This window comes from Microcaecilia unicolor, chromosome 1 (assembly GCF_901765095.1).
Source record: "Microcaecilia unicolor chromosome 1, aMicUni1.1, whole genome shotgun sequence".
NCBI lineage: Eukaryota > Metazoa > Chordata > Amphibia > Gymnophiona > Siphonopidae > Microcaecilia > Microcaecilia unicolor.
In genome coordinates, this window is record NC_044031.1 from 699,815,903 (window position 1) to 699,842,416 (window position 26,514).

A 26,514-nucleotide genomic window follows, 5' to 3' on the forward strand; every position below is an offset into this window, starting at 1 on the left:
ATGCAAATCTCTTTCTAGAAGACCCAAACTCCGCCAACGCCCGAGAATGCAGGGAATTCCTCCGCTTATGGGATCTTAAATGGCCACACATGCAAGCAACCCCCATCAAAGGGCACACAGTTGACCTCATTTCATATAACTTGCCCACAGACCAAAAACTAATAATAACTGATACTAAATGGACAGAAATACCATGGACCAACCACTACAAACTAAACCTTTCAGTAAATTGGCGGAAGAAGGGCTCACACCGTACACAAGAACACAAAACCTACAGCACAAGAGGCCAAATAGACTTGAAAACATTCTGGCAACAAATATATAATAGCGAATGGGCAACACAAACGGACTCCATACACTACCTCTCTAAATGGGAGAAAAGATGCAGAAACATACTAGACGAAATAGCACCCTTACAAACAAGAACAGCACAAAGACACATCTCGATACCATGGTTCAACGACGAACTGAAAAAAAGTAAAAACACAATCCAGGAAACTTGAAAGAGCATGGAAAAAAAAAGACGAATACACGCTCAACACTTGGAAACAAACAGAAATACAAATACGCAATAATACAGGCCAAAAGGTCATATTACAGAACTAAAATAGGACCAGACTACAAAGACACAAAGAAACTATACCAATTCGTAAACAAACTACTAGACGTCACCCCGGCCACCTCAACCAACACAAACATCCCATCTGCAGACAAACTTGCTAAATATTTCAACAAAAAAATTGTAAATCTATGCAAAACACTTCCCCTTGCCAACACTGATATTGAAAACTTCATCAACGGCCTGGACCCAACCCCTGGAGAATACCCAGTGGACCGAATCTGGTCAAACTTCGCCCTCCTGACCACCGAAACAGTAACCCATGCGATCTATAAGTTCTCCAATACCCACTGCAAATTGGATACATGTCCCAGCTACCTAATAAAATCCGCCCCCGACCACTTCATAGCAGACCTCACATCCCACCTAACCTACTTGCTCCAACAAGGTCTCTTCCCTAAGGAAAATGGCAACATCCTATTCACCCCGATTCTAAAAGATATCAAGAAAAAGACAAGTGAACTTAGCAATTACCGCCCAGTAGCATCTATCCCATTAGCAGTCAAACTGTTGGAAAGCATGGTAACCAAACAACTCGTTGATTACATGAACAAATTTTCTGTCAGAAAAATTTGAATTATCAATTGAAGATAATGCATAGTTTTACATTTTTCTCATAATGGGAATGTGAGCTTCCATTAAGCCTGGAAAAAGATTCTAGACATTGTTTTCATATACTTTTCCTGTCACTTGAGTTCATATGAAAGGAGATCAGTTTATTTGTAAGTCACCTATATTGAATCATGTCAAAAGCCTTCTGAATTTCAAGTAGCGCTCTCCCACGATCCAACTTTCTGGTCACCCAGTCAAAGAAATTGAGCATATTCATCGGACAACCTTATATTTAAAAAAAACATGCTGCCTTGGATCTTGTAATCTGCTGGATTCCAGAAATTACAGTATCCTTTGTTTTCTTAGTGATTCTATTAATTGACTTAATATTGAGGTCAACTAACTGGCTGTAGTTTCCAGCCTCTTCTTTACTTCCTCTTTTGTGAAGAAGAACCACTTCCACCTGTCTCCAGTTCTTCAAGACCAGTCCGAGCTCTAACGAAGCATTGGAAATATCAGAAAGTGGAGCTATAAGAACTTTCTTAAAATCCATGAATACTACTACTACTATTATTTAACATTTCTAAAGCGCTGCTAGGGTTTATGCAGCGCTGTACAATTTAACAAAGAAGGACAGTCCCTGCTCAAAGGAGCTTACAATCTAAAGGACAAAAATGCAGACAATCAAATTGGGGCACTCTGGATTTCCTGGATAGATACTCTGATGCCTACTCCCTTCTGCCTCTGGGCCAACCCTCTTCAAGATGACGGTGCCCCTCCCCTGCCCGGTGCATCCTGGGATGCATTGAGAGGGCATAAGTACCATATAAGGGTAAAACTCCTTATATGGTACTTAAGCCCCTCATCTGTTTTAGTTTAGATAACTCCTGATGAACATGGTCTTCTGAAAGTTGTTTTGAAGGCAATGGGGGCAATACTATAAATTGTCACCTCAGTTTAGATGCCCCAATGCTGTACATTTAGCACCAGTTCTATATCAGTATTTTAGCATGTCCTCTTATGTCATGTCAATGGCAGGTGTAAATTGACACATTCTATAAACTATGCCCACGGCCCACACATGCTCTGCCCATCTTCATTCTGTAGCAGTGACTTTCGGACTGAGGTATAGATCATGGTTTCCTTCAAAACACAACACGTTTGCTTTTAGTCAATCAGTGGATGTCCTGTTCTGTGCAATAACTGTGCTACAGGATAGTAGAAATCTCTTCAGTGTCTCCAACCAATCCCCCTACTGGCCTTAGAAGCAACACTACAGTTGGAGTGGAGGAGTAGCCTAGTGGTTAGTGCAGTGGGCTTTGATGCTGGTACACTGGGTTTGATTCCCATTGCAGCTCCTTGTGAGTCTGGGCAAGTCACTTAACCCTCCATTGCCCCAGATACAAAATAACTACTTATATATAATATTTAAATTGCATTGATTGTACCACAGAAAGGTAGTATATCAAATCCCATCCCCTTCCCTTTGGGAAATTGAGCCCATGTCTGACTCCTCAGCACTCTGTACTGCTACTGGTTCATTGAGTTTATGAAGCAACCATAAATTTATAAGTACGCATTCCATATGAAAATGTTCATTTGCCAATATAAACCATCCAATATGATAAATGTATGACTTTTAAAAAGCATCCTGAATGGATTATGATCAAATGAAGCAAATGCATTTTAAATGTCAATTTCCCAAAGATTTTTCACTTGTAAAAATGTGTTTTCCTGTGCAAACTGGGCTTTTGAAAACTGCACAGCTTTACTGCATTAGTAGTATGTGCAATGACCTTGATGAATGGAGAGCTTCAGACTAGGTTGGGGTGGGGCAAATCTGTCTCTGGGAATGTGTTAGGTGGAGATAGAACTTGAATGGCTCTACCCTCTGCAGGGCCATACCAAAATCACAATTTAATCTTGTGATTTTCTTCAAAGTGAAAAGGCTAACACACAGAGGTAGAATTAAAAAAAAAATCTTTTCTCAAAACCCTGTAGGTCGATTCTTACAACCAAACCAATGAAATAAAGGAAGAGGTAAAGAAATTACAAGAATTTTCAACTTTATCTATTAAGGATAAGAATTGGACGCACAGGAAAATAGAACAAATTGAAAATTATAATCGCAGATTGAATTTGCGATTTCTTAATTTTCCTGTGTTTATGGGGGTTTCCCCTCTAGACGCCCTTAAGAAATACCTAATAGAAAACTTAAAGTATTCTTCAGAACATATTCCTCCAGTAAATCGAGTATATTATATAATGAATAAAAAAAATCGGATGAAGCATTAAATATGGAACAACAGACTGAAAAAGAAAAAAATCAAGATCAATTGAACCTAACGGATATTCTAGAATCTTCTTCATTTGAAATTTTGGAACGTAAGACTTTAATAGCCTCTTTTATTTTTGAACAAGATTTAGAAGCGATTAAGCGATTATACTTTAGAAATTCTCAACTTCAGTTTTATGGTGAAAAGATTTGGATTTATATGGACGTTACAAAGCAAACACAAGATAGAAGAAGACTTTTCTTGACTTTAAGGAAAGATGTTTTGGCTATAGGAGCCTCATTTCATCTTAATTACCCCTGTAAATGTGTGGTAAAATATACTGGGCTCAAATATATATTTTTTGATCCAGAACACTTAAAGACCTTTATAAATGATAAGAAACTGAGATCAAATTGATGTCTAGATTGAGAATATGAATAATTAGTCTGTATGGGTGCAAAGCATTTCTTTGATTTCATACCTAATTTATCTCCTGAAGAATGTTTATACTCTTCCCCCACTTTTTAAGGTCTAAAGATGACTAGTACTACAATATTCTTTGTTATAATTTTTCTTTTACATATATTTAATTTTCCTCAAGTATTTTAATGGGTTACTGTAATATATAGAAAAATTTAAGTCTGATTTTCTTTTCAAGTGTAATACTTGTAATTATATTGTAAAGCATAAATAAAAATAAAAAAAAAAACCCTGTAGGTTTCTTTTAACTTTCCTCCTTTCTTTTCACTGAATTCCAAGTCTAATCAGATTTTTATCTCCTCTTTGGCTCTTCTTCTTCTCTGCTGTCCCTCTTCTCTTGGAATCTGTAACACACAATCCTGTTCTCCTTTCTAGGTCTTTGGAAGACACAGGCCCTCTGTGGTACTTCTTTTTGTCCCAACATTTTCCAGCTTAGCAACCAGGGCCACTGAGAGACACAGCTGGGCCCGGAGCAGGACTGGACCGCTGTGCACCCTCCTAGGCTGCCACTGCCTGCCCCTGCACCTTTCTGTCATCACCGCTGCACTGCTCTCTCACTCTGTTCTCTCCTGCTCCAGTGCTCCTGTGTGCCAGTAGTCAAGACCTGGATGATTGCATTAACGCAATATCGTGTTAATGTAATCATCCGTGTCCTGGGCGGCAGGAGAGGACAGACCCGGAATCATGCAGGGAAAATCATGCTGGCACCAGGCCTGAGCCTGGTCCCCCCTTGGTGGCCAGGCCCGGGGAATTTTGCCCCCCTCCCTCTCAGCAGCCCTATTAGTAACCCCTTATTGTCGGGTCCAAGAGTTCTCCTTTGTGCCAGCCAGCAAGGTAAGGACTCCTCACAGGATTTTGTTCTTCTGTTCCTGGCACACCCGTGTCTAATGATCTTACTTCAAGGCCCAGATGCTCTTCTCTGAGTCCTGGTTGCCTCTCAGTTGGGTGGAGAAAGAAAAGAAGACCCATTGTTTAGTATGCATCAGTGGCCATAAAAGCAAACAGAATATTAGGAATTATTAAGAGAATATCCTATTACATCTGTATCACTCCATTATGTGACTGCACCTTGAATTGGAGTGGAGGAGTAACCTAGCGGTTAGTGCAGTGGACTTTGGTCCTGGGGAACTGGGATCGATTCCCGCTGCAGCTCCTTGTGACTCTGGGTAAAGTCACTTAACCCTCCGTTGCCCCAGATAAATCGCTTTGGATGTGGTTGCAAAAACTGTAGAAAAGCGGTATATCGAGTCCCATTCCCCTTGTGAGTGGAGGAGTGACCTAGTGGTTAGGGTGGTGGACTTTGGTCCTGAGGAACTGAGTTCAATTCCCACTTCAGGCACAGGCAGCTCCTTGTGACTCTGGGCAAGTCACTTAACCCTCCATTGACCCATGTAAGCCGCATTGAGCCTGCCATGAGTGGGAAAGCACGGGGTACAAATGTAACACAAATAAATAAATATTTGTGAAATTCTGGTCACTACATGTCAAAAAGATACAGTGGAATTAGATACGATACAGAGGGAATGGAGATAGGCTAAAGAGGTTATGGCTTTTCCCCTTGAAGAAGTGGCTGAAGGGAGATATGATTGAGGTCTATAAAATCATGAACGGAGTAGAAGGAGTAAATGTGGAGTGGAGGAGTGGTCTAGTGGTTAGAGCACCGGTCTTGTAATCCAGAGGTGGTTAGTTCAAATCCCACTGCTGCTCCTTGTGATCTTGGGCAAGTCACTTAACCTTCCATTGCCTCAGGTACAAACTTATATTGTGAGCCTTCCTAGGACAGAGAAATATCCAGAGTACCTGAATGTAACTCACCTTGAGCTACTACTGAAAAAGGTGTGAGCAAAATCTAAATAAATAAATCAGTTGTTCATGTTTTCACAAAGACTAGGGAGCAAGTTATGAAGTTACTAACTGGCACAGCTAAAACAAATCAGAAAAATTGTATTTTTTCACTCAACATACAGGTAAGCTCTGGAATGTATTGTCAGAGGATGTGGTAAAAATAACATGACGGTTTTTAAAAAAAGGGTTGGACAGGTTCCTGAGGAAATGTCCATAAACCTGTGTAAACAAGGTAGACTTGGGGAAAGCCACTGTTTAACAGACTTTTTGGGATTCTGCCAGGATCTTGTGGATTGGCCAATATTGAAAACAGGATACTGGGCTTGACAGACCTATGGACTGATTCATTATGAATTGGCTCAGTAGGTGGTTAGGGTGTAACTGGCAGACTGTGCAGGTTACCCCTTCCCCATACCTTTGTTTAGGGCTGTTTAACTATAAAAAGGAAAAACTGGCTGTACAGATATCTTATGTAGAATCAACATGCTTCACCTTTTCAGTTTATTATAGTAAAGGGCTATGTATTTTAAAATATTATGGTTCTATTTTTGAAGCTGCTGTTTTGATCGGTGTCATTTTCTTTGGCACTGGAAAGTATATAAATCAGGAGTCTGTATTTGAAAAAACACTGAGGGCTTAATGCACAAAGCTTACCTTGCTTGTAATATTTGCTTTAAACTGGTTGTAGCTGGTCTAAACCTAACGTTATTTAGCATCTAATGCACTAAGAAGCTCTACATGGCTTTAACCATTCACCGTTGCAGCTACCAAGAATCCGATGCAAATGTACTACAACAAGCTCATTAGTATTAAAATGAGAATTCCATGGGATGCACAGATAGGAGCACATGCAAAATTATCCAGCAGGTCTGGTGCTATCCTTGTGTGAGGGCGATTTCTGGGAGGAGCAGTCTGCTTGCATTTTTCAATAGCAAGAGGAACAAAACAGTATGGGAGAGCAGAGAACAGCTTAGAGGGGTGGAGAAACAAAAGCAGACAGCCAATCAGCTGGGGGACTTTCAGCAAGGAGGAGATTCCTAAGTGTACTGGCAAAATCAGTCAGGTGCAGCCACAGGAAGAGCCAGTGGCATAGCCAGACCTAACATTTTGGGTGGGCCCAGAGCTAATATGGGTGGGCACTGTGTATGTAGGTATGAGTAATGTTTCTTGCTACAAAGTAATGCATTAGAATGCACTTGATGATGAATTAATAAGTAGTATGCCCAACATCAGCCCTGCATCAACATATGGAAAAACCAATATTTTTAAATATGGTTACATTATCCCACATCTTAAACTTGACCAGGCGTAAGCTACTGTAACAGCAAACATCTCAACACACATGACAGGATCCTACAGTATAATTACAGCAATGATATTATCCTTCAAACTTTACTTCTCTACCCCTCCATCCAGTCCCGTAGCCCGGCAACAGCCCTTCTCTTCTCTACCCTACCCCCCCCCCCCCACCCATAGCCCAGCATCAGCCCTTCCCTTCCTCATCATCCATCCCAATGCTATGCATCAGCCCCACCCTAACCCCCACCCCTCCCTATAGTCTAGCATCAGTCCTGTCCTATCCCCTACCCATCCCCCATAGTCTGGCATCCCCCCCCCCAAACCCTGAAGCACACCAGCATTAAATATAAAACTTTTTGTTTTTTTAATATCACCCCCATCCAGGAACCTGCCTACATTAAACATAAAGGTTTTTTTTTTAATTTTAAACCTGGGCACTGCAGAGACCATCCCTACCCCAAAACCCACCAACACAAAATTAAAAAAAAAAAGGTTTGTTTGTTTTTTTTTTAACCTGTGCAATGAGCCTACCCCAACATTATTGGTGGGTTACTGGGTGGGGGTGGGCTCTTCATTGGCTAGGGAAAAAAGATTAAATATACCTTTTTTCCCCTAGGCAGTGAAGAGCCAATCCCCACCCAGAAACCCACCACCAACATTACACTCACAAAAAAACATTCAGACAAAAACTGAAATGGAGACCCCCCCCCCCTTCCCTCCACCCAAGAAAGCCAGTCTCTAAAAGCAGGGCAATACAGGTAACAGAGAAACATAAATGTTTTTTTTCTCCTGTACTCTGCAAAATACAAAACTAAAAAAAAAAAAAAACTAAAAAAAAATAAAAATTTTAAAAAAGGTACATTTCACAAAGCAGGCACATCTCAATCTTTAAAAAATATTAAACAAAAATAATTTTTTTCTTTTGTACCTTTGTTGTCTAAGCACTTTATTTTTCTGATTGGGTTAGTCCCACTCTCTTCCACTTTCCATGTGTCAGTCTTCTAAATTCTTTTCCAGGTTGGCTTTTCCATTTCTTGTCTCTCTCCTCTTGTCGTCATCCTTTTCCATTCAGTCACCAAGTCCCACTCATCTTCTGCTCTGTTCCCCTTCCCCCCACACCCCTAGTCACATCCATCTACTGCTCCTTCTCCCTCCCTCCCTCCCTCCACCCACACCCTCTAGTCTCATCCATCTTCTGCTCCCTCTCTCTCCTCCACACCCCCTAGTCCCATTCATCTTCTGCTCCCTCTCCCTCCCCCACCAAGTCCCACTTATCTTCTTCTCTGTTCCCCTTCTCCCACATTCCTAGTTGCATCCGTCTTCTGTTCCTACTGTCTCCCACCCCCTCTAGTGCCATCCATCTTCTGCTCCCTCTCCCTTCTCTCACACACCCTAGTCCCATCCATCTTGTGCTCCTTCTCCATCTCTCTCTCTTACTCTCTTCCCATTGCCAGCCGGTCTCGCCCCTGTCTCTCTCTCTTGCTTTCCTTCCGCCCTCCCCCCCGCTGCCGCCAGCCCCCGCTGCCGCACTGGAGTCAGTTCTTTCTCTCCTTCCAGCCCCGTGGCACTCGGTATCGCACCCCCCAAACTTCCAATCCCTGCCTCGACTCGAGTTGCCAGCAACTTCAGCTTTAGACATCGCAATGCCCCGTATTGCTCCCCCCCCCCCCGAGTCCTCCAATTCCCGAGCTGCCGGCACAGCCTCAATGAGAAAGCAGTACACACACTGCTTTAGACCTACCCCAGAAGCCCTTCTCTCTCCTACAGTTTCCCTCCTATGCGGGAACAGGAAGTTGAAGCAGAGAGAAAGGCTTCTGGGGGCAGGTCTAAAGCAGCGTGTGTACTGCTTTCTCGTTGAGGTTGCTGGGGGCTCGGGGATTGGAGGACTCATGGGGGGGGGAGCAATATGGGGCGCTGTGATGCTGGAAGAAGAGAAAGATGGATGAGATAGATGCTGCTGTAGTTTGGTTGGGGGGGGGGGGTAATTGCCTCCCAAGCTATGCCCATGCATTCGGTGCTTTTTCCTGTCGGATACGCTACCAATGAGGAACTGAAAGGCTGTGCACTGATTGGTTGGAGGAGTAGGGAAAACTGGGTGGGCCTGAGCTGTGATTGGATGGGCCTGGGCCCACCCGTAGACTACACCCATGGGAAAAGCAAGGGGGTCTTTTACTAAAGCTTAGCTCAAGTTATCTGCCCTGCTGCCAATAGCTTGATTTAAGCTTTAGTAAAAGACCCCCTTAGTAAGCTGTAGGAGAGCACTGCAGGGAAAAGGAGAGAGTTTGGACAGTGGAGCCAGCTTCAAAGTATTGCAGGGGAAGAGTGCAGCAGCGGGACAAAATGATTCCCGGGCATGCGCAGAACATGGACACTTACTGAGAGATAGTTCTGCACATGTGCTAGGTGCTTTCCCTACCAAGTCTCTTGCAGAATTTCCATGCATCTCATTTGCATGATGCATGTGATTCTGTTTGAGCATTGGTCACTTTTGGTGACTTTTGAACATCGGGGCCTGAGACTTCTTGTATGTTTGTATTTCATGTAGCTATGCTCATGAAATGGCAGAATGACTAATCAAAATAGTAAGAGGTTAAGCTGCGTTAGGTGCTAATGTATGCCTAGTGCAGCTTAAAATGGTGTATCACAGCACATACTCAGACACCCAGATGCCAACTTAGGTCTGAGAGTCCAGATGCTGCTTTAGAATACTGTCTTAGTGCACAGATTTGGGGTACTTAATTTTTAGCACCTTTTATAAAAATGTACACCTAAAGGCCTTATAATCAATAGCAATGATCTGGGTAGGAATGACTCCTACATAAGTTCTGCTCACTGAGCAGTCACTGATTTTTTAGTTATACAATATCTACGTAATACTGTTAAGAATCTTTACTAACCACCCTGCCATTATTAGAATAACATCAAAGTAGTCTGTGGACAGACTAGAAGCTAGCTAACATGATGAGCAACCACAACAACAGCACTAAAAAAAATCCCACCAGTGATTGAATAAGAAAATACTATTGTTCCATGCAATCCAAAAGCTGTTAACAAAATCAGAAGACAGCAGGCACAACCTCTACCACACCTTAGCAATGCAAAAATATTTCTGAAAGCAGAGCCCATTAGGGTTGCCAGCTGTGAAAAGTTTTCCCAGCCCCAAAACTGCCCGCAGCCAGCCCCCGCATCACTAGCCCCACCCCCAGCATCACCCCCACCCCTGAAAAGCTTCTATTAGACCAATAGAAGCCCTAGAAAAGCTTCTATTGGACCAAATTGGACCAATAGAAGCCCCAGCAGTGGGAAACCTGCCAATTGGTGGCCTCAAAAACCCACCCACTGCCAAAACCCACCCAATCCTGCACCAAGGCCACTCGAAAACCCACCCAAATCCCCACAACCCACGCAATGAGAAAATTCTCTGCAGCTGTTTCCAAAAAGCCAGCCAATTTAGCAGCTTAACCTCAACCCTGGTGACAATGGAGCCCAGCTCATGCTATCTGGATCCCTTTTCTCAGTCCCCTGTACACTCAGGGTGAAATATAAAAAAAAAAAAAAGATCAACTTTCTCTCACTCATATAGTACTTTAAAGCCATTTACAACAGCCTCCTCTGCGTGTAATTTTAGATGTGGATTAACTTTATTCTCCTACTGCTTTCAGTAAAGAACACTCTTCCCATCAGGCATTGCTATATGCAAATGATATCAACTCCCCTATCTGGCTGGTGCTAAGAAACATGCAAATCAGACCAACTCAGTCTCTTAGCACTCTCTCAAACAACTGAGGAGCCCTTATCGACACCTCAATGGATGGTGGTAAGGGTTCCCTGTCATATGGCCATGCGGTAAGAGTTATCTCACCGCATGCCCATTTTTTTTTTTTTTGGGGGGGGTCTTTTACTGGCTGTAGAACAAAGATCCCTAGCTCCGGGAAAAATGGCCTCTGCCACTAGTGCAGGGCCGTTTTCCCCTCAGCTTGGTAAAAGGGCCCCTGAGTATAATCTGGTTTTAATTTCCATACCAAAAAAACAAAAACAAAACAAAACCAAGGGGGGGGCAATGCTCAAAATTAACACCAGCGCTAAAAGGGGGTTAATGCTGGGTTAGAATGCACATTATTGTGCAGCCCATTCTGGGATTGCACTGGGCAGGGCCTAGCTACCATATATGCATGGAGTAGGGTGAGGCAATTGAGCTGTAGAAGTAGAAGCAAGTGGACATCACTCCTGCTTCCTTCAAGGTACGGGTGCCGGTGGGAGTGGGTTGGACTTCACTAGATGTCCAGATGACTGGCCAAGGTGATTGAGAGGGCTGGGCCTGGCCTAGCATGGGGGGGGGGGGCAGCTACTAGACCACAAGGCATTTTTTCTGCATTAGTGGGGGGTGGGGGGTCAGGGGTTTACTAGACCACTAGGCCTTTTTTTGCATTGGGGGCTCTTTACTAGACCACCAGGCCTTTTGTAAAATTAGGGGAGGGGTTGGGAGGGAACCACAGCATTTTTTGTTTCATTTCTTAATGTTAACTTTCCTTTCAGTGCCTGAGCTATCACTGCTTGGGCACTGATAGGAAAGTTAGCACACAGTACTGAGCAGTAAATTACTGTTGTAATTTTAATGCAGCATTAATTTGCATGCTCATTATTCTGAGCATGCCATGGCAATTTTTCTGTGCTAGGTTCATGGTAGAGTTTAATTCTACCGTGAACCTTTGAACTTCGGTCTCCTTCATTTCAATGGCTTGAGCACAGCCTTAAAACAATCTCCACTCTCTGGAAAGAACATTGCTCAACATGACATTTTTGTCCTATGTCTGCCTCCAGCTGTTAATTAATAAAAGAAAAACACCAGGGAAAACATGCCCCTGGTTTCATCTATTTGGTATCTCAACCAAAAACAGTACCTTGTTCACCTTATCAAGGTCCTCATTTCTGTGTTTTCTTGGGAAGTATGCTTTGCTAGCTTCCTGGCCAGTTACCCGGGTTGTTGACTTTCCCAGTCCTAATTCTTCCTCTCCTTTCCCTCCCTCTTTGTGACTGGGGTTTTCAATCCTGAGCAGGAAGTTTCTAGAATAATTCTGGTCCTTACCATACCCCCTCCTGGCTCAGGCATTTCCTATACTCCCCTCCTAGGCTTTCCTCTTTCCCCTATGGCTCCTATGAAGCTATTAAATCTTAACCTGGCTTTCCACATGATGACGGAGAAGAATGGAGTGGCATGGCCACGTCACTCATCACATAGCTGGGTCAGAACTGTCTTCCTTTGGGCTCCATGGATGTCCTGGGTTAGGCACTGTTCCCTATCACACTGGATACTACTGATTATTCAGCACTGGTACCTGGATAACTACCAGATGAATTAAGACAGCAAAATAGCTGTCCTAACTTATACAGATAGCTGTCCTGCTTGTGACACTGACTATTGATAATACCAGGATAACTTTTGGTGGACACCTTATACCTGGATACTCAACAATAGTATCTAGGTACGGTCTGGCGTTGAATATCCAGGTAAGTAGAGAGGTGTGGTAGCCGTGTTAGTCCACTCAAAGGTTATCAATAGAAATCAAACAAAATAAAACATGGAAAAGAAAATAAGATGCTTGACGAAGGAGGGCAACCTTCGAAAGCTAATCAAGAAATGTATTAACTTATGTCCAATAAAAAAGGTATCATCTTATTTTCTTTTCCATGTTTTATTTTGTTTGATTTCTATTAATATCCAGGTATAAATTGAAAACCTGTAGTCAGCATTTTAAAGCCAATGCTGATTGCAGTGTTCAAATATTGGGAGTCAGTCTTAGTGCATAAAATGGGACCTGTATTAAAATAATGTGCATCAATACGATATTGCACGTAAGTAAATCTAGCTGTTAATTTGGTAATTTTATTCCACCTTTCTAAATGATTTAAGACATCTCCCACTTGAAAGCCAAGCAAAAGCCACAACAAAGAAAATGTACCACTCTATGTGGAAACTCAGAAGAGTGAAACCATTCTTCCCGAGAGAAATATTTCGCAAATTGGTACAATCAATGGTACTAAGCCACCTAGACTACTGCAATGGAATCTATGCGGGATGCAAAGAACAAATCATAAAGAAACTCCAAACTGCCCAAAACACAGCAGCCAGACTCATATATGGAAAATCAAGATTCGAAAGCGCTAAACCTCTACAAGAAAAACTACACTGGCTCCCAATCAAAGAACGTATTGCGTTCAAAATTTGCGCCCTCGTTCACAAAATCATCAATGCTGAAGCCCCGGGATACATGTCAGACCTCATAGACCTCCCAATTAGAAATACAACAAGATCAACACGAACATACCTAAATCTCCACTACCCAAGTTGCAAAGGACTCAAATACAAATCAACCTATGCATCCGGTTTCTCTTATATAAGCACACAATTATGGAACGCACTACCAAATGCTGTGAAAACAACATATGACCACATAAACTTCTGTAAACTACTAAAAACTTACCTGTTCAAAAAGGCATACCCAAACAGCCCAACTTAAATGCCTCAACTCTGCAACACAACAAAACCAAAACTCAATTGGACATAAATTACCTCTTCCTCCTTATGATTCCTAAATCTGACTGTCATGCATGAACTTTACCACAACTTCACTTTGTAATTGTTCATACCGATATTAGCGATTGCCTCTACGATACTATGTAAGCCACATTGAGCCTGCAAATAGGTGGGAAAATGTGGGGTACAAGTGTTAGAAATAAGTAAAATAAATTATTTCAATTTGGTTACAATAAGTTTATATTTATTAAACATTTATTATAATGCATTTTCTGTTGAACAGGTCAAAGTGATGTACAATCTAGAAAGAAAGGGCTGAAGAGGAATACCAGTGTTTGATAGGAAAGATAATAGGCACACAGTCTCAGAGACAGGAAAGCTGAACACAGACAGATAAATTTTGCAGGAAACCCATGCCCCCAAGGCTCAGCCGCAAAAGGCAAGCTTAAAGAAGTGAGTTTTCAGAAGACTTTTGAATTTGATGAATGATGATTCACTACGAAGTGGGGCGGGAAAGTCTTCCTAAAAAAAAAAAAAGAAGCTTACAATCTAAATGGATACTTGAGGCAAAAGTAGTTAAAATGACACAAGGAATATCAGCAGGAAATGTAGGGAACTGGAATTTTAAAGTTCTTTGGTTCTTAGTACATCTTTCTAACCCATGAGTGGATAACTGTAGTCATTGAGGATCCTTAAGGACCATAACTTAGTCTGGTTTTAAAAGCTCCCACAATGAGTACAGATGAGTATACTTATACATACTGCTTTTACTGTATGCAAACAGATCTTGTGTACATTATTACCCTAAGGCTTTGCACAAAGTCCTTACACTGAGTTAGCACTCTTTCATAAGCTAAAACATCTAATAGCAATTATAAAAGAACCCTATCAAATCAATTAACAGCATAGATTTTTATAGAAAATTAGCTTAAGTACTGGCCAGGTCCCTCTTCCCTGTGTCTTGTACACTCAGGGTGAGGTAAAAAAAAAAAAAAAATCATACCTATCTTTACTGTGGAACCATACCTTTATAAGACAGTCACTAGCACTTCTTCTCCATGTACTTTATCTGTGAATTACTTTCATTCTCCAATTTCTTATAACAAAAATTACTTTCCCAGCAGTACATGCTGTATGCAAGTTAAGTCAGCTCCCTCCCTGGTCAGAGCTGGGAAATATACAAATTAAACCTCTGTTTTACCAAATCATGCTAGCGACTCCTAGCATGCCAATGTCAACAAAGCCCATTCACTTTAAATGGCTTTCGTTGGCATTGCCGTTTGGGAATTGCTAGCACGGTTTGGTTAAAGAGGCCTAAGTCTCCTCAGCGATCACTCTGCTCCTTAGACAGCTGAGCTTGATTGAAGGTTTCAATATCATACTAAAAAACCAAGATTGGCTTCTTTGTTCCACCAGTTGAACAAGGCCTTAAAACAGCCTCCTCACCCTGGATAGGACAACTCTCAGCATGTCCCGTCCTATCCTCTACCCCCTGCTGTTAAACAAAAAGTAGTCAAAAAGTAATGCGAGCCAATTTCTCTTGCATGCTTCTCTCATCAATGTAACTTTAAAAGTTGAACAGAACAGTACATTGTTTCTTTCTGTTTATATCGGTTCCAAAAATCCACATTGGAACTGAGGAAACAATCTCCTGTACATAAGTTTCTGTCTGCCATAATGCTTAATAGTCTCAGCTTCTGGGTTTTCCCTTAGGCAATTCCTGTCGGGCTGTAGGCTCCCTCCCAGAAGTGTAGCCAGATTTTGATGTCGGGGGGAACAGTCCTTTTGTAAAATAGGCGTCAGTGCGAGGTTGCAGGACCAATCTGCATAGGTGCCGTTTCATTCAAAATTCATTTGGGGAAGTGACTGCTTCCCTTGCACCCCCTAGCTATGCTTCTGCTCCCTCCCCCTTACTCATCTCAGGAAGGTTTATATGTTCCAACGGGATCTGACACTTCCCTCCCCCTTCTCCTCTGGGCCACTCAGCTAGTTCAACCATGGGTCATGTGTTTAGGCAGCCTGAACTCTCACTCCAGTCTTACTCTGGGTACAATTTTCCTCTCCCCCAACCATTCCAGAGACATACACACTGTTTTCCTGAAAGCCCCAGCTGAGCCAGGATTTCCTCCTCTCATGCTCCATAGCTGTCCTGAGCAGGCTCTGCTCCCTGTTATCAGGGTTGCCAGGTTTAAATAAATTTTCCGACCCCAAACCAGTTCAAAACCCGCCCAAAACCGCACACCCCGCCCCCGCCATCATCAACCCCGCCCCGCCATCATCAGCCGCCGTCAACCCCGCCCTGCCGTCATTAGCTCCACCCACGCCGTAATCAACCCCGCCCCGCCATCATCAGCTCCACCCCACCGTCACCAACCACGCCCCCGATGTCACCAACTCCGCCCACAACGTCACTGACGTTAGCACATCGTTAACACGTCATTGACATGTCTTAACCACGCCCCCCACAGGGCGAGAAAACCCGCAACCGGCAGAGAAAAACAACCCGCCCAATGAAATTAAAAACCGCCCAAAAAACTGCGACCCGCAGCGGGCAAAAATTTCCCGCAGCGGGTCGCAGAAAGCCGCCCAATTTGGCAGGAAAACCGCCCATCTGGCAACTTTGCCTGTTATTGTGGAAATCTTGAAAACCTGACTGAGTTGTGGCTCTTGAGGACACCCACCTCTGTTCTAACCTCTAGGCCACCCTACTTCTTTGGAGTGGAGAAGTGTGGCCTAGAGGTTAGTGGATGAGTAGCCTAATGATTAGAACAGTGGGTTGAGAACCAGAGGATCTTGGGCAACTCACCTAATCCTCGATTGCCTCAGTTCAAACTTAGATTGGGAGTCCTCTAGGAAAAGAAAAATATCTACTATACCGGATTACGTACTGCTTTCAGGCTTCTAGGTGGTATAAACAAAATTATTCATGTAAAAAGTACCCATGGTCTTTGTTGTCATATGAATAGTCTGTAACTTTCCTCCTATCTTTTACTAAATACAAGACATCTCATCAGCCACTGAAGTAAATATGCTAATCTGTCCCTTTATACTCTGAATATGTATAGTATTTGGTTCACCGATGTATCCCTGTGATGGAGGGTTTGATTCAGCACGCTTTCTCCTGCACATGATTCAAGAGATCTTATAGCATTCGGTCAGAAACATCAAAAGTGTGTAGCCAGCACCTTTCGAATCCTTCTACCTTCAGGGATCATTTGTGGTGTTGAAGTGTTTGTTCCTACATTCCACTCCTCTGTCTGTCAGCTCTTCTTTATCAGCTCCCTTTCAAAGGCATGTTGCCAAGGCACAGATTTTCAACATTTTGGTATTTTCACCTCATAATAGTAATCAAAGGGTGTTGAAACTCAACTTCTTTCTCTTTTTTTTTTTTTGTTTCCTTTGCAATATAGGATCTATGCCTGTGATCTCCAGGAAAGGCGTGTGCTTGCATTGTAACTAGACACATTGCCACTTTAGAAGATCATGGTGGAGAATTTAATATTATCATTGAGGTGAGTTATTGCATGTCACTTTGCTTAGACTTAAAAAAAAACATTATAAGGTATGGTACATATTTGTATTTGGTAAATAAGTGTGTGTGTGGTGTGTGCATGTTAGGATGAAGGGCATGTTTGAACAGGTTGTTTGGTGCCGTCCTGAAACTGCAAATGTCCCTGGGTTAGGCATCTGATGAAGAAAGCATTTCAACTATTTTGCCAGTTTGTAATTTAATGCAAGACATTCTCTAAAGCTCTGAATGGGCAAGGTCAGGGATTACGTAAAAGCAAAGGGCAGGGGCATTTTCTTTAGTGAAAAAGAAGGAATTTTAAAAGGTCTCTTGGTATCTTGTTAGCTGTTCCGCATCAAGAAGCAGGGCTTCTGTTATCCCCCTGGATAAATACAGAGGATTTCCTGGCTCCCTGTACCTTTTCTTGAGACTTTTGACTGATATGGCAGGAATCATTTCAAACTCTCAGTTTAGGTTGTCAAATAACCTTCTACATTTACACAAGTGAAACAATGCAGTGAGCATTCTCTGGGTGAGTTTAGGAGTCCCAGGGCCGCCGAGGGGGCGGGGGGCAAGATTCCCTGGGTCTGGCCTGCAAGGGGGGCCTAGCACCGGCAAGGCTTCCAGAGGCAGACAAGATTCTGCTCCCTGGTCTGTCACTCTCCTGCTCCTGTGTGCTGGGACCTGAGTTATTGTGTTAACACAGTCACCCAGGTCCTGGAACACACAGGAGCAGGAGAGTGACAGACCGAGGAAGAAGCAGACACAGGAAGGGGGGCAAGTGGGGGGAGGGCTGGCGGTCCTGTCCCTGGCCCAGTTCTCTCTCTTGTTAGACACAAGGAGTCCTAATTCTCATAGAAATGGCTTGTTAGAACAAAATAGAGAACCCTAACCAAAATAAGGTAGATATTCAAAACCATTTAACAAGGCAGGAAGGCTCCTGTCTGGTTAAATGACCTTGGCTGGCTCTGCCACTGATATTCAGTAACAGCCAGACAGTGCCGCTGAATATCTACCGTGACCGTGGCGGCACTATCTGGGGTGCCGAGATAGTCTGAGGACAGAGTCAGGGTGGAGCAAGGACTTACCTGGTTAGTGGTGATTCTCAGTCTGCTAACTGGGTAAGTTCCAGAATAAAGTTAGACCAGCAAAAGGACTGTCCCAACTTAATCTTCTTAGTTTCCTGGGCACTGATCTATCACCCAGGTAAAAGCCTGCGGTTGCATATAACTTGGATATCCAATGCTGGTACCCATATTAGCACAGGGAACTGAGCAGATCACACAATAATGATGGGTTGCTTGAGAGGCTGTCATTTTGCTGTCTGTTTACCAGTTTGTGTGAACTCTTACTTCCAATTGTATTCCTGACGCAGTCCTTTTGAGGATGAAACGTAGCCACATCGGGCATTTTCTCCTGGATTCTATATAGCGTGCCTGAAAGTGTGCATGCAAATCCATTGTATTCTGGATTTGCACACACAATTTAATTACTTTAACAAGCCAATCACAGCACTGAAAAATGCCACTTAACAAGTAATTATTGACACTAATTAGCATTAATTAGAATTTACATGCACAACTTGCTAAGCGTATTCTGTAAAGTGGTGTGCATAAATTCTAATGTGTGCTGCTAAAAAGAGGGCGTGGCCATGGGCGTAGAATGGACGGGTCATGGTCATTCCAAAAAATTACATGCAGGGTTATAGAATACATCTGCTCCATGCCTAACTTAGGCACTGGTATTTCCTTGGTGTAAATGGATGCACCTAGAGTTAAGTGCGGGTATGGCCACTAGGCGTATTCTATAAACCACACCTAGATTTAGATGCAGTTTATAGAATACGCCTAGGCAGAAAAATTGTTGGTGCCGATTTTTCAGGTGCCATATATAGAATCTAGTCCTTAATGTTTTTATCTACCATAAACAAACTTTTATCCATTGTTACACTGTGATCTGCTCTGTTCTCTGAGCTACCAGTGCTGCCTGCGGATCATGCCCATATTAGGCTTGGCATTGAAAACCTGAGTCTGATTTAGTCTGTGGCTGTCCGTGGCCTTAAAACTATGGACTGCCACAGGCTGAATGTTGGGGATATGGTTTCTGTAGAAAGGAAATGTGTGCCACAGTTATTACCTATGCAATGAAAAAATCCCACAGAAGAGACACAAAAACAAAATGTACTGTATAAAGAGTCAATCCCATCCCACGCTCATATTTTAGGTGTATGAAGTTTGTAAGGACAAACACCTTTAGAAGTTTAAGCACTGGCGTCCCTGACGAAGATTTATGTTGAAACGGAAATTTTTGTAGGACATGGATGTGAACAATTTTCAGGAAAATGCCTTTAATATTCTGCTAAATGATGGAGACCAATTATTCAAGACTCTGATAATTTATTTCCTCTTACCCTCTATTCAGTGCTATTTTGTACTCATTGGGGTTGTGTGATTGTAGTTTTAGGGTCTCTAAGTTAGATTTTTTGATTTTGTGATTTTGATTTTTGTTTGGACACACACACCTATTAACAAATTAGAGTAATTAGAGTTATTTAGTTTCACATAAAACAAAAAAAAAAAGGGAGTTACACATAAGAGAGTAAAAAATGATGTATGGAGTGTGTTAGTGTCAGTGAGCCACATTGCGGTCAGACTCACTAAGAACAGCTCGGCTGTGGCAACAGCCCTTACTGATCTTTCCGTGTGCTCCTCACTGATATATTAAGTACAGAATATCTGGCACTGTAATTAGTAAAAAGGTGTTTGTCCTTACAAACTTCATACACCTAAAATACAGAGCGTGGGATTAACTCTTTATACAGTACACAGTTATTACCTAAGCAGGGCAGTTACTTCAGTGACTTTTAAAGACCTTTCTACCTTTTAGCAGCAACACAGATATCCTAAGGATTATGGGACTATTTACTAAAGAGTTTTCCCCACTTTAAGGGTTACATATGCTTTGCATGTGTAAGTGCACCAATTAGTGCCACTTACGCCAAAATCACTAGGACCTCGATGCTGAAAACTCCGGCACTGTACAGAATAGCGCCCAAAAACAACTTCCTCAATCTCAAAGCTAATTGTATGCAAATGAAGCACTCCCTCTCTCTCCTTCTGCAGGCGCCACCTCAAAATGGTGGCACCCTGCCCTGCCTAGTGCATTCTGGGATGCAGGATGCACTGGGCAGGGCATTGCCATTTTGAGGCAGCATCTACAGGAGTAAAGAGGGAGTGCTAGTCCCTCCTCCTTCTAAGGTATGGGGGTGGACAATGCTAGACCACCAGGGCTACCCTTCAGGGGGGTCAGGTTGGCATGGTTGGTGCCTGGCAAGGGTCTTACAGGACCATCAGGGCATTATGTATTTGTGATGGGGAGTTTATGTGTTTGGGGGGTGAGGTTTCTGAGGGGGTACACTGGACCTCCAGGTCTTTGTGCTTGAGGGGCTGGGAGGCCTAGAGGTGTATTCAAATGTATGTTGGATGGTCTCCCCATTCCTTCCCAATGCCTTGGCAAACCCTAATGCCAGCTCTGAGCTGGCGTAGGGTTTGCTACAGGAGCAGCGCCCTTGTTTGGCATGCTGCCCACTGAGCATTGGAGACGAACAGTGATGACCCTGTTTAGCATGCATTTGCATGCAGTTAATGTTCAGAGCCAGCGAGCTCATCGTTTCACATGCTTGCTGACTCTGAACATCCTGTAGGAACAAATGCAGGCACTAGTGCTGATAGGTCCTATAAAGTAGCATTAAAGTGCGAGGAAGGCATACGTGTGGATAGAACATGGAAAGGCTACAAATGTAATTTATAGAATACTATAAGTTATGTGCACTGCATAGCACTCTGAGATATTCCAGCTTACGCCAGTCATAGATCTGGCATAAGAGGTTGTGCCTAAACTTAGGTGTGTCAATGTCACTTGTTCTAGTATTCTATAATGGAGTCTTGGTGCCAAGAGGATTTTACAGAATTGGTGTTCAATGTGTGGCATTGAGACACCTATTTTAAGGCACCAAGTTATAGAGTTACCCTTTTTATGCCTGTGTGAAGAATGTTTTATATTTTCACACACAAAAACAAATAAGCAATATATCTTACAATTCTTTAAAACTAATTACCATATGAAATTTAAACAATGACTTCAATTTCATTTTAGGCTAGAAAAATATTACTCTATCTGATCTGAATTTTATATACTGTAGTTATCTCAAAATGCAGGGTCCAAAACAGTTAAACAAAAAAAGAAAAAAACAATTTAATACAGTGCAACAATTTCACTTTCAAATAGCAATCTAAAATTACGAGCCATTAAAATTCAATTTAAAAACCTCTAAAATAATTCTGTCTTGAGTGGTGTGAAACATCTGATGATTGTACTCTGACAAAAAGAGGACGACCATTCCATACAGCTACTGCTTTATAGATAAACACAGATTCAAGCAATCCTTTATATTTTATTCCCTTAAAAGAAGGGAACATCACTGTTAAATTGGACTATACATGTCCTTCTTCCAAATGGAATTTGAATAAATTCTATCACATCTTCTGGTGCTAAATCATACAGTATCTTAAACCTCAGACATGCTAGCTTGTACATTATTTGGGCATTCACTGGAAACCAATATACTGCAGCCAACAATGGAATCACGTGTTGAAACCTTGATTTTCCTTATTCCTAAATTAACCTTTTTGCCATGTTTTGTAAAAGTTACAATTTTTTCAGCAACTTTATTGAGATTATAAAATAGAGGGAATTAACATAGAGACTGTTCAAACTATGGTTTTAATATCATAAAATGGGAATCATGAAAATAGTGAAAAATAGTCTTCAGTTATTTCAACCTGAAGAAACACTTCATATATAAGTGATTTACTTTAACTTGAAAAGACAGAGATGAGTCAACTATAAAGCCTAAAACTTTGCTGAGTTTACTATGTCTGAAACTGTCTTTCCCTTTCAATAGAACAGAGGAAAGAGAAGTGGAATTATTTCCCATCCAGAGAATTTTCATTTTAGTTGTATTCAGCTTTAACTTATTAGAACACGCCCAAGACTCAATCTTTTCTATACAAGACACAAGCTTTGCTTGCCACTGCAGCAAATTATTTGGGAGAGTAAGTCATACTGTGGCAAACAAAAAGCCTGCAGCCCCAGGAGTTAGCCAAAACAAACTATTAAGTAAAAGAACGCTTTAAAATGTGTCATGTTGAGGATTCCCGTCTTTGATGGTGCTTCAAGGCAAACAGTAAGCTGGGAGGAAAAGGCCCTCTGACAGTCATGTAGTACAGACCTGACAGTAGTAGAACCTGATGCCTATTATATATACCTTCTTAGCAAATGGTTAGAGGCAACTTGATATTTTCCAGAAGAGCTGGAGGTGGGGAATAAACTCATAGGTTGTATGTGCTATTTGCCACAGGGCTGCTTAACTGTTCGTAAATGACTCAATTGTGAAATCCTAATTGATTTGGTGATGCATGCCCAACTGTCCTTCCCCTTTGTTGGAGATCCCCAATGCCTCAAGATGCATTTCCGGGATGGATTTGTGGTTGTCATAGATGCTTCTTAATCTTGCAACCTCTTCTCTTAGTTCTTGTACTTCTTTCATGAGGGATTCAATCTTACACATGAAACGGTTCCTCACCTTGGATCAAGCATTCAGGTTTGACAGAATCAGAAGCTAGGGAGCAGTGGCTTTGATAACATCAAGACTGGATTACTGTGATGCACTCTATACTGGTCTGAATTCAAAGGATCTGCACCAGGTCCAATTGATTTAGAATGCTGCAGCAAGACTAATAGAAGGTTGCAAATGACATGACCACATCACACCATCTTTGCAAAAACTTCACTGGCTCCCCGTACAATACAGGGCTAAATTTAAAACTGTCTGTTCTTCAAGGCCCTTAAAGGAAATGGTCATGAGTACTTGAAGAACAGGATCACCCTCTACACATCTCCAAGGACACTAAGGTCCTCCCAAGGAGTATTCCTAACCACACCCTCTCCAAAGGAGATTATACAGTGTGATACCTGCAAACGAGCCTTGTCCAGAGTATCCCTCACACTCTGGAATGCACTCCCTGAAAGGCTTCACTTAACACAAGACTCTCTCTACTTTCAGTCTTCAGCAGATAAAAAAGCTTGGCTCTTCAACCAGGCCTTTAATGGAAGAAGTAACTAACCTGTTAGTCTCACACACACAAGGAGTGACACGGGCTGCATATACTGTAGCAGGACATGTTTATCACTCCTACCCTAGCTGAGATAATATTTAATTACCTCTGACCTCAAGTGCAACAACTTATTTTCTAACTCCTCTTACTCTTACCTATCTATATGTTCCATCTTTGCTTATACCCTACACTGTCTATTAAAATGTTTTATTACGTATTGTTTGAATATTTATACTGCTGTAATTGTCTATTGCTTATGTTTGGTTTATTCTTACTGTACATCATCTTGAGTGAATTCCTTTAAAAAGGAGGTAAATAAATCCTAATAAATAAATAAATAAATAATCACTTCATTTTTAAAAAGAAACTAACAGAGCCGGAATTGAGGTCTGAACAATGTTATATGCATTTTCGTAAATTTCTTAAACATTTTTTGTAGAAAGTATGTTACATATTTTTTTTTGTTGAATGTTGTTTGCTGATTTATATCTTGCCTTAATGTTTGTTTTGTAAATTGTCTAGAGCTCCTGGTATATAAAAACCATGTATTACAGACACTCCATTTTGGTGTGCATTGGGTGTGCATAGACGCTTACGCGGTTTAGTAACAGTTGCAAGGTATTTTGAAGCTATGTAATGGGTCCTGACTCCATGTAGAATAGTATAAGTTGGAAAAATACAAAATCTGATTCACTTCTTTATATGGTTGTCAAACTAAACATAATATGAATCAAAAACACACTGAAATGAAAACACTGATAAGAGAGGCAAATGAGAGGAAAAAGCTTCATACACCCGTTGCTGTACTCGGTATTCACACCAGAATCAATGTAATGAATTGGAGCAGTGCGGTAAAAAGTAATCATGAGCTTAAAAACCTCTCTCTGTGTTAGCCTGAAAAGGGTATCAATAATGCTAAACAGTGCAATTCAATTCAAAATATGATTTATCTGTGCTGTCAGCTATGGGCTGTTGCGCTGCTACTTTTCACGGGGTGAGGTCCCGACGGACCCGTTTCGTGTAGGTTTTATCAAGAGTCCTCACAATCAACCCCAGAAAAACAATGTCAGCTGAAAGACGTTGTTTTTCTGGGGTTGATTGTGAGGACTCTTGATAAAACCTACACGAAACGGGTCCGTCGGGACCTCACCCCGTGAAAAGTAGCAGCGCAACAGCCCATAGCTGACAGCACAGATAAATCATATTTTGAATTGAATTGCACTGTTTAGCATTATTGATACCCTTTTCAGGCTAACACAGAGAGAGGTTTTTAAGCTCATGATTATGTTTTACCACACTGCTCCAATTCATTACATTGATTCCGGTGTGAATACCGAATAGAGCAACGGGTGTATGAAGCTTGTTCCTCTCGTTTGCCTCTTATATCAGTGTTTTCATTTCAGTGTGTTTTTGATTCATGAATAGTATAAGTTGTGCATGCTATTTGCTGCATTTAGGTGTAGCCATTTATGCTTGACTTAGTCTTGACATAAGTGCGCATGTCTACATTTAGGCGTGCAGATGTGGGCTTATACTAGTATTTCATAACAGAATCTGTGCACCAAGGTGCCATTACATAATAGGCGCTCCCTGCACTATGGGGTCCTTTTACCAAGCTGTGGTAAAAGGGCCCTGCTCTTGCAGTGGGGCCCATTTTTGCCACATTCTACGGCCCTTTTTACCACAGTGAGTAGAAAAGACTGAAAATAGCCATGGCCATGCGATAAGATTGCTCTTACCGCATGGCCATGGGGTGGGGAGCACTTACTGCTCCTCTGCTATCCCAGTGGTAACTGGGTAGTACATGGTGCTGCCTGATTACCGCTGGGTTAGCGCTGTGCTAAAAAATACAGGGCGATTTTCCCTAGTGTAGGAATTGGCACGCACTGGGGCTGGAACTATCGCTGACACCCACATTAGGCAGGCGACGAAAATGATAAAGGGGACGGGACGACTTCCCAGTGGCATACCAAGGGGGGGCGGTGGGGGTGGTCCACCCCGGGTGCACGCTGCTGGGGGGGATGCCGCGCCAGTCAGTGTCGTTCGTTTCCATGCTCCCTCTGCCCCGGAACAGGAAGTAACCTATTCCGGGGCAGAGGGAGCATGGAAACGAACGACGCTGACCGGCGTGCGGCACCCCCCCCAGCGGCGTGCACCCGGGGGTTCTTTCGCTGGGGGTGTCGTGCTGCACCGGGGGGGGGGGGGCGCTCCATCCTGGGGGCGGGGCACATCAGCGATCCGCCCCGGGTGTCAGCCCCTCTAGGAACACCACTGCCTATGAGGAAAGGCTAAAGCAACTAGGGCTCTTCAGCTTGGAGAAAAGGCGGCTGAGGGGAGATATGATAGAGGTCTATAAAATAATGAGTGGAGTTGAACGGGTAGATGTGAAGCATCTGTACGCTTTCCAAAAATACTAGGACTAGGGGGCATGCGATGAAGCTACAATGTAGTAAATATAAAACGAATTGGAGAAAAATTTTCTTCACTCAACGTGTAATTAAACTCTGGAATTTGTTGCCAGAGAATTTGGTAAAGGCGGTTAGCTTAGCGGAGTTTAAAAAAGGTTTGGACGGCATCCTAAAGAAAAAAGTCCATAGACCGTTATTAAGTGGACTTGGGGAAAATCCACTATTTCTGGGATAAGCAGTAGACAATGTTTTGTACTTTTTTGGGATCTTGCCAGGTATTTGTGACCTGGATTGGCTACTGTTGGAAACAGGATGCTGGGCTTGATGGACCTTTGATATTTCCCAGTATGGCAATACTTATATACTTATATGGTAGCTCCAGATTAGCTTCCTGCCGCTTTGAAAAAGAGCCCATGTATTGCAGCGTCTACATTTAAGTACCCCTTTATTGAATTTGCACCACAGAATGTTAATTTACTCTTTTTTACTTTTTTAAAATAATTTCTCAGTGCTTCTCAATCCTGTGCTGGAGGCATTCAGATTTTTAGGATTACCACAATGAATATGCATGGCAGAGAACTGCATACAATGAGTCTCTAATGTGAAAATGTATCTAGGCATATTCATTGTGGTAATCCTGAAAACCCAATTGACTAAGCATGCCTCCAGGATAGGGTTGAGAAGCACTGCCTTTAGAGATGCCAAGTTACCCAGTTCCAGGCTGGAGACTTTTTGACCACACCTGGTTTTGAACTTATCTCCTAAAGCAGGGTGGGATTTGCCGTGCCTGTCCTACCCATTGAAATCAGTGCTGTA

General features: G+C 42.3%; 1 protein-coding gene across 3 annotated transcripts in view; it reads left to right on the forward strand.

The window, feature by feature from the left end:
* The window catches only part of THSD4 (thrombospondin type 1 domain containing 4), a 903,119-nt gene that overhangs the window by 86,588 nt on the left and 790,017 nt on the right, over nucleotides 1-26,514 (forward strand). For all 3 annotated transcript variants that reach the window (XM_030188643.1, XM_030188634.1, XM_030188628.1), the window contains exon 3: nucleotides 17,017-17,118. In XM_030188643.1, the coding sequence (XP_030044503.1) occupies nucleotides 17,090-17,118 (29 nt within the window). In that variant the 5' untranslated portion in view covers nucleotides 17,017-17,089. The remainder of the gene's footprint in view (nucleotides 1-17,016; nucleotides 17,119-26,514) is intronic.